Genomic DNA, 10,041 nt, shown 5'->3' with positions numbered 1-10,041 from the left:
TCAAAGGAGAACACTTCATAAAATGGATATATGGGGTTATTTATAACAATGTGCGGTTAATATGTGTCGAAATTGTATTGAGGAGGGCCACTAAAATATGGAAACTGTTACAGTCAGTAAAGAAGACTTAACATATACACTCGTTATAAAAATTAGGAAGATGCGATTATAACAATGAATAAATTGAATTTTATCAAATTATGTCAATACTCAAGAATATGACACAACTACAATGCACAACTCACCAGATGCTCAAAAGTTATTAGAAATGAAACGAGTTACTCAGTATTATTAAGTAGTATAAAGTAATATACAAAAGGAAGAGGGCTAAGAAGAATGGAAATGAACCTAAACACTAAAACCTATGGTCATGAACTTGTACTAATATTCACTTGGTACTGTTTGGCTTGTATCTCCCCATCGCACAAGCAAGTGGCTATCAGGACTCAGTAGCTGAGTGGATAACGCGATGGTGTTTGAAGCAAACTATATTGGGTTCGAGTCCCAAAGTGAACATCAACTCTGAGATGCAGGTACATCCTGCTGACGAGTCCCAAATAGGACGTAACGCGCATCCTGGATTCCACTGCTAGCCACTATCCATCACTGCCTATAAAAATTGTAAATATTTTATTTACTGTTGTAACGATTGTTGTTTATCGTTAAATTTCGGCTCAATTTTATATAAGTTTGATGATTTATATGATGTAGAGTAAAAATATATGAACCTTGTTGAACTATTTCATGCTGAGAAATCTTTATTGCATTTTACATAGTTTATGATCTCATGTTCCATAACCAAACTTAAGTCTTGACTGTATTTTCATTAAAAAAGAATGTTTTCCTATTTTCAGTAGGTTTCTTTTAATACAACAGTTATGTGCGTATAATAAGAGAAAAAAGTTATTTTCACGTGGAATATATCAACAGCTGAAAATATTCGTAATTTAAATTGTTCTACTCATTTATTAGTTAGTAGTATGATGACTACTGAAAAAATAAAAAAATTGTCCATTACGGTAAAATGTTATGATAACTTATTCACAGAATTAGTTGTACAATATTGTAATTAATTTATCTTTAACATGCATTCAAATTATAATTATAATCAGAAAGGAGTTCTGTGGATATTATAGTATTCTAACAGTCGAATTAATGGGTCAGCTGAAGCTAGACCACCATAGAAAACCTGGAAACACTGGACTCCGTCTCGTCGTATCTGGGACTGCTCAGCAGTGAGCATCCACGATCCCGCACGCGCCACTCGTACCCAGAATCTTCGGTCTTACGCGCGAACGCCCAACTTCTAGACCACTAACCTGTCATTCAATGGTATTAATGTCTTATTCCAATCAATCCACATAAATTTATTGTCATATTGTTTAAATCATTAGCAAGTAATTAGTCAAATATCTTGACTACTGGTTTTTAACTATCAATGCCTCTAGAAACTTTGTTATGAAGTCTAACATATACTAAGTTTTTACACTATACCGAAGATTGCTATTTTCTGTACCTTAACGATAATAATCATGTAAATTACTTAACTACTAGTAACGAATATATAAGTATATCTGTGTACAAGACAGTAATTATCTGGACTCAATAACTAAGTGGATAACGAATTAGACATTTAAAGTGAAGAGATTAGGTTCAAGGTCCAATATGATATATGTATGGATGTTCATTAGTTGGAGTCAGTCGGTGGGAAGCTATGCTTGACCTTAGTTTCATGCTAATTAGCGCTAATCAACCAGACGTATCTGGAGTCTTGAAAGAACTACTAGTTCCAATGGGATTCGGACAGGAATAGTACAATGTTAAAGTCACAAACTATCTACTTAAGTAACATTAGATCGTGTTTGAATGGGAAAATCATGTCCCCCAAAATTCTAGGTACACCTTATTGATGATAGCCAACTAGAACAAAAGTATGACCTAAGACTTGCTAAAGAATTACCTCAGACCACTTAACAGAAATGGATAATTTCATTGGTCATTCATTCATCATGTAAATTTATTAGATTAACTACATCACTATTTTATACTCAACACTGACACTTACTGTAGTGAAACTTATATTACTGAATAAATTATGTGATAAGTGTTACCTTAATCGGCTGATGAATACGTAAAGTATCGCGAATTGATTGTACTGATAACTTGGTCACTGTATAATCAAAAATATTCTCAATTCAATCCATTTCACTGGCATAAATGTGCAGTGATCAAAATAAGATCGAGATCATGAACCGATTGATGTTAGACCACCTTTGTAAACCTGGAAGCACTGGACGGCCGTTTCGTCCTGTTGTGGAACTCCCCAGCAGTGCACATCCACGATACCGCTCACGAGATTCAAACCCAGGGCCTTCGGTCCAGTGCTTCCAGGTTTCCAAAGGTGATCTAACATCAATCCGTTCATGATCTCAATCAAAAACTTAATAATCTCCGCAACCCCTATGCTAGCAAAATAAGATCATTGATAAATACTCTCTGTTTTTCACTGATTGTCTAGCTACAGTCGGTAAATAATATGAAACACAAATAACCATTGATAATTTATCACGTCCAAATACCAAATTTCTTCTCTCTGCACAGTTTCACTTGTTTTAAAATATCAGTCAAATTTTTTTAGTTTCTAATAGTTTAATTGATGAGTTGATGACCGTTTCTTTGTAGTATAGGATTCCTCATCAGTACACATCCATAATCACGCACACGGGACTCGAATTCGGAATCTTCAGTCTCGCGCTTGAACGCTTAAACTCTAATTTGTTTATCTGTAATCAATAGTTCTGCAATTAATTTTCTTTCCTTACATAAAATGCACATATCTAATTGAATTGTTGGCGAGACTATAATTTATGAACGACCCTTGAATAAATTTTAAGTGACCTTGATGAATATTAGCCAGTCGGAAAACAGTTTGTATGAAGTAAAAATACGTCATACAAAACCAAAGAATTAAAGTGGATACACTTCTTTTACATGGTTGAAAAAATTGTCAAGGTTAGTAAGAGATTCAGAGGTTCTAAAATCGTAATGCATACGGTAGAAGAAGTTATCCATATAACTTCATAATAGTAGGCCTCTTGAGCTATGATAAAGTCGCAAAAACTCTTTCAACCTCGACCAAACAGCTTCGACGTTGTTTGTATGTACTCCGGTCATTGAGTCCACAAAATGTTGCTTATGAGCAATGACACGACGCACATAAGTCTGTGCAGGAATCTGTACGCTCTCCAATAAGTCGTATACATTTTTAGTACCCGGGTGTAGCCAATGTTCTTATTATCCAGTTCGCAATTCGCCTTTGTCTCAATCTAGATCAAGTTAAAAAAATCTTATTCTAACAGACTTCTTCCTTCAACACATATTACATCGAAAGTAAAACAACACCAAGGTAGTCTACACAGGCTCCATAAATCATTTGATTACCATAATCACAAATAAGAGAAAACTTCTTAATAGTCCCATTTGTTGTAGCCAATCAATTATCAAGTTTTCTTTGAAAAAATCCTCTATGAATCAATCGTACTTGAGAGTATCAGGTATTAAAATTAGCGCTGTGACCTTGAAATCCGTTAAACATTTCTGATTGGCTCACTTATAAATAATAATGTCGTCGAATAGTTTATTTTCAAATATCAAGATTATTAATATTTCTTATTGGGATGAGATTATAATCCATAAACGACCTTTAAGCGACGCTAAAGTGACTTTAAGAATGGAAACCTACTCATTACAACTAAGTGAGGGTTATGAATCAGTTAGAAATCTCACTTACAATTGATAAGTAGGGTTTTAAGAAATTAGATTTAAGTTTTTCATCACAAACTAACATTAGCTATAATGCTACATTCACTTGCTCATAAAAATATAGTTTACAGCACAACAAACTTTTCTCCAGTAAAATTATTCACTGACGATCTATTTGAAAAAATAATCAACGATATGATTAAAATTACTATGATTTGGGATATCATTCCAGCATGCAATGAACGTACGGTGTAACACAGTACGACTTGGAGAATAAAAAATTAAAACCAGATCAAAATTCATATCATAATCTAGTTATTTAATAGATAAAAAACATACATTACTTACTTACGCCTGTTACTCCTAATGGAGCATAGGCCACCGACCAGCATTGTCCAACCCACTCTGTCCTAGGCCTTCCTCTCTAGTTCTGTCTAATCCCTGTTCATTTTTCTCATGTCTATTTCCATTTCTCGGCGTAATGTGTTCTTTGGTCTTCCTCTTCTCTTTTACTTGGACGTGAGGACTCCATGTGAGGGCTTGCCCTGTAACTCAGTTGGGTGGTTTCCTCAATGTGTGTCCTATCCACTTCCGGCGCTTCTTCCTGATTTCTTCCTCGACTGGGATCTGGTTTGTTCTCTCCCACAGTAGATTGTTGCTGATAGTGTCTGGCCAACGGATCCGAAGTATTTTGCATAGACAGCTGTTAATAAACACTTGTATCTTCTGGATGTTCTCGTTGTTCTCCAGGTTTCCGCCCCATACAGTAAAACTGTCTTGACATTTGTATTGAAAATCCTGACCTTGGTGTTGGTTAACAGTTGTTTTGATTTCCAGATGTTCTTCAATTGTAAATATGTTGCTCTTGCTTTGCCGATCCACGTCTTCACATCTGCATCAGACGCACCATGTTCATCAATGATAATTAATATAAATAAATTAATTAATTGATTAGTTAATAAAAAAACATACATTATAACATGAAAAATTCTATGATTACATGAACATAGAGATGACCGTTATTACACACTGGATAATACATTAAATTTACATGGAAACGTTGCGTATAAATCCATCCTTAAATACGGGTGAATTAGGCGCCAAAAAATTCATGACCTATTATCTTATATCTGATTGGTTCATTTGTAAAATTATAACCTCGATTTGATTGGTTCATATTTATTACTCATCTCAATGTTCACTGTTTCATTGAAAACAACACAATATAATAAAAAGAGTCATGTTACCATGTGAACTTTTATTCATTATTGCTATTGTTTTTGGCTTGTATCTTCTCATTGAGGTTTAAGACTGCAATTGATTAGTCTGTTATTGGTATATGTGCATACTGTGCATATGCCTCGATATTACCTTAATTCACATCCAGCTGACCAGTCCCAAATAGGACGAAACGCGCGTCCTGGATTCCAATGCTAGCCACCATCCATCATTGCTTATATCTGATTGGTTCATTTATAAAAAAATATAATCTCGATTTGATTGGTTCATATTTATTACTCATCTTAATGTTCATTGGTTCATTGAAAACAATACAATCTAATAAAAAGAGTCATGTTACCATGTCAACATTTATTTATTATTATTATTATTATTATTATTAATCTAATGAATAACATTATGTTAATAAGATTATTAATTACAATTATTATTATTTCATTTATCTTATTATGTGCTATTCATCCATCTATATGGTTTATCATTAATCATCAATTATGTTTAAAAGAGAATAGTCCATTATATAATCATTGGTTTAATTCATCTATACCAATTTATATACAATTTTATTTTTTTAATTTAACAAATCCATATGAATTTCAAAATGGTGCCAAACCCAAATTAAAACAATTAGGACCATATACATATAATATTAAATATTATAAATTCAATATACAACATAATTATAATAATAATACAATAAAATATCAACAATATAAAAGATATTATTTCAATTCGAATTTATCAATTGGACATGAAACCGATCATATAACCCATATCAATTTAGGATTTGTTGCCATAGCAACTAAATTGAATTCGTTACCACGATTAATTAATTATTTGATTGAATTATATGAAAAATATCATCATTATAAATTAATACAAATTAAAACAATTCAACAATTATTATGGGGTTATAATGATGAATTCTTATTATTATTATCTAATTATGGATTTAATATAACAATGACAAAGATTAGTTTATTATTAAATTATAATGATACATTAAATGATGATATCATCATTCATGATGGTTTAAAAAATCCTAAAAATTTGGGCAAAATCATACAATATAATAATAAGACTAAATTAAATGATTGGACAACAATTACAGCGAATATGATCAATGGTACTGATGGTACAATCTATCATACTTATATAAATAAACAAGAGAAACCCTATATATTTCTGAATGATTTATGTCGTTCTATTCAATTAACAAGAGATTCAATTAAACAAATGAATCATTTAAATGTATTTAAATATTTATTAACTGAGGATACATTTAAATCTGGTGAATTCTATGAGAAGAATAAAGGATTTTGTTTAAATTGGTCAAATTGTTTTAAAGATGGTGTATTGGATATGTCATCATGTCAACCGAATTCACCAATTGTTATATCACAACCACATTTTTTAAATGTATGTTTCAGTTTTTTTTTGTTTGTTTATGAGTGTGTGTGTGTGTGTGAGTGACATGTTTTGATCATTTGAAATCCTCATATTTATTAGTATTCATTGATTGAATTGATTAAGTAGGTAGTGAATGAGAATACCAGTGAGTACAACTGAATGTATTTGAATCTGAGATTTGATTACTTACTTACTCACTTTACCCCTCATGGAGGAGCGGTATAGTCCGATCATCAGAAATCTCCATCCAACTCTGTCCTAGAGTATCTGTTCTAGTTGATATTTATCCTTTTCATGTCTGCTTCCATTTCCCGACTCAGTGTGTTCTTTGGCTTTCCTCTTTTCTTCTTCCTTTCATAATTCCAAGTTAGCGCTTACCTCGTGATGCAGTTCGATGATTTACGAAATACATGTCTTATTTAATTTCAAAGTCTTTTTCTCATTTCCCCCTTCAGTTGAAAGCTGGTTTGTCCTCTCCCATAGTGGATTGTTGTCTGATTAACGAACATTGAATATCTTGAGTAGACAACTGTTTATATATCCTTGTACATTTCTGATGATAGTTGTAGCAGAAAATATTTCATTTGAAAAATGTCAATAAATTGACTCATACTTGACTGTTCCTTCGTTTCCACATCAATCATTCCATGTTTTAGTTCTCTTTTTTTCTATCTTCTTAATCTTCTGCCTCCAAGTATTTCACTTTCTATTCACGATACATACTACTTATATCTGTGGACATCAGTAACACATACCATAGTATGACTGATGAGATTAAAATTCACAGGTTCAATACAACGAGTCTGTATTACTCATTTTGATAATGACCTCGACTGTTTCATTCTCATTAGTAATCAGTGAGTAAATAAATAGTCAATAATTCAGTAATCTTTATGTAAAAATGGGAACCTAAATATATATTTAGGATGGTTTAATTTACCTCATAAATTTTCTAAGGCTTATAATAAGTTTTCTGATGGAGCTTTGTTCCCTGAGCTGCATGGTTTGGTCGTAGAACATTCACCGTCATTCTGAACGACATCATCAACACAAACTTCAAGTAGAAGTGAGGTGCTCGAATTTCTTCACATATGGCTCACAGTTTGACCTATAGACCTCGATTGTTTATTGTTGACTGTTAACCTGTTATTGTTTATTCCTGATCTACAAATCTCCACTATCTCAAAACTATATATATGTATTCCTTTGATCATAAACTTTCATTTGACCTATTGACTACGATTATACGATTTACCATTGTTAACTTACTTCCATTACGTCGAGAAACAGCATCAGATATGAAAAAGATGAATAGAAACGGGAAAGGATTGCCCAGGACAGGGTTGGATGGAGAATTTTGGTGTGCGACCTATGCTCCTCGACGAAAAATGACAGGTGTAAGTAATAAGTAAATAATGGTTAGAAGTCGAATGGATTCAACCATGAGGTCAATGCTTTTTCTTAGTGAATACTAATATAAGTTAGTTAACCAACAATGATAGAGTTTGTTATATACTACCTACTTTGATAATGAGCTAAGTTTGATAATACAAATAAATCACCATCTAGAAACAAACTACTATCAATAATATTGATTTTATAACTAGACTTTTTATGATATAAATATGTTCGTAGATTATTGTCCGAAAATAAGTTATGTTTATAAACACTGACTATATATCATTATACATTTTGTGTGTATCTATGCGTATATGGTTAGTTACGAGTACATGTGAAATTTACATTATGAGTGAGGTATTCACATGTGTATATGTTTCTCATATTCCAGATCACATTACACTGGAATTTTTAGATCAGTTAAATATTGTAGTTCAATGGTTGAATTCATGAGTCCATTAAAGTTAGACCACCATGGAAATGCTGGAAGCATTGAATGACCGTTTCGTCCTAGTATGGGACTCGTCAGTAGTGAGCATTCACTATCCCGCACGAGCGCGAGACCGATGGGTCCTGGGTTCAAATACCGCTGATACATTGTTCACATGAGTCAGTGTCAATCAAATGAATATAAGAAAATTGTCTATTCACACTTGATTGTGATAGCAAACTCCTTGAAATTTGACAAAAATATTGAACTATATTGAATGAGTTGAAGATACTGATTTGCGAATACTATTGTGAGGATTTTTTTGGCAATGTAGATGGAGATGAAGATGAGACGAGTGTGCTGCCATGAATGTACTGTCGTATTTTACTGAGAATTCTATATTGTACCAAACATATAATACCGCATAAAGCCAATAATAATCATCGGTGTAGTATTTTGAATATAATGATGAAATTGATGTAGTCTGAGTATTATGGTGTTTCTAACTTCAAGTCCCATATTTATTCAACAGACTAGGTAGATACACTAGGGAGAAGAATGAATGTTAGAATGTAGAGGAAGATTTTCGATACGTGTTTTATATGATTACAGAATTACTCAACATTGTATATACAGAACCTCACCATGAAACAGATCCATGGCCTTTGTGTTTCGAAACGGGCACCTAACATTTAGACCACTAAGTCAGCATGTATTGATTAACATTTCTAACTTTAGTTCGTTAATGATTAAGTGCAACCGTTTTCTAATACTCATCATGGATAACTGCATTACCGTGAACATGGTTGAACTTTGCTGGGCACAACTACTGATTAAAACTCCATGAATTACTTCTCCAAATTAACCACAGGTGATTATTATTATCAGTATGATAGATACAGTTTGCTGACGAGTCTCATAATAAGACAAAGTCACTGTCCACAATTTCTTTGTTTTCAGTGATTGTGTAACAAGACCCAGTTCGTAATTTAAAAGTACGACATCCAATCATCTTCATAACTCAACGTATTAAAGAAACGTTTAATCTGGGTTCTCTATACGACAAAAAGTTTTCAAAAACCCTAAATTACTCAATATCATATACGTATTTAAACCTACTTGTAGGGTTTATTGAAATTACACTTGATTATACACCTCTATCAATATTCTTTGACATTCAATAACTAAGTGTATAGTCAACATTGAGTGTATGCATACATTCTGATATTGAATATCATTCTATTCCAAGTGCGGTTTCTCTTGAGATAGTGGAGAAGATTTGTAGCTCAGGTGGATGATTTTGGTGGAGTTTTGTTCTCTGAGCTGGACCATCCAGCTCAGAGAACAAAACTCCACCAAAAAGCGGTTTCTCTTATCATGTTCCCAGTGGCCTTATTGAATATCTGGTTTATTTGTACCTGACATCAACATTTCTCAACAAATTAGCTGTCTTTTGTTTGTCTTAACACATTATTATGTTTATTAATCGCATAATCGATTTAGACATGTTTATGAAATGTTTACGATCTTTCCCTGTACAACTTACAAAAAGTACATTCAGAGTGCATTGTGTTGGATGCTACTCTGCATTGAAAAGAATGATCAATGTTCAAATGTTGATTTCTGAACTGCTAAAATCTAACTGGTGATCACTCAGTATTTATCATCAGGATAGATAAAAAAATAAAAAAAAGAAAACTTGTTGAAATACTTTGTGCTGAAAATTCTATATTATACCGAAAATAGGTGAGACTATAATTTATGGACGACCTTTGAGCGACGCTCTGGAAGATATAGAATCC

General features: G+C 32.7%; 1 protein-coding gene across 1 annotated transcript in view; it reads left to right on the top strand.

Moving 5' to 3' along the window:
• Positions 1-5,334: 5,334 nt before the first annotated feature.
• The window catches only part of ABCB8 (ATP-binding cassette, sub-B (MDR TAP), member 8), a gene marked incomplete at both ends in the record, with an annotated part of 51,105 nt that continues 46,398 nt past the window's right edge, over positions 5,335-10,041 (top strand). Inside the window, one exon of the mRNA XM_051219403.1 lies at positions 5,335-6,420. Coding sequence (XP_051067119.1) covers positions 5,335-6,420 — 1,086 coding nt within the window. The remainder of the gene's footprint in view (positions 6,421-10,041) is intronic.

The sequence above is a fragment of the Schistosoma haematobium genome, chromosome 4 (assembly GCF_000699445.3).
Source record: "Schistosoma haematobium chromosome 4, whole genome shotgun sequence".
Classification (NCBI taxonomy): Eukaryota; Metazoa; Platyhelminthes; class Trematoda; order Strigeidida; family Schistosomatidae; genus Schistosoma; species Schistosoma haematobium.
This window is presented reverse-complemented; position numbering and strand designations above follow the sequence as displayed.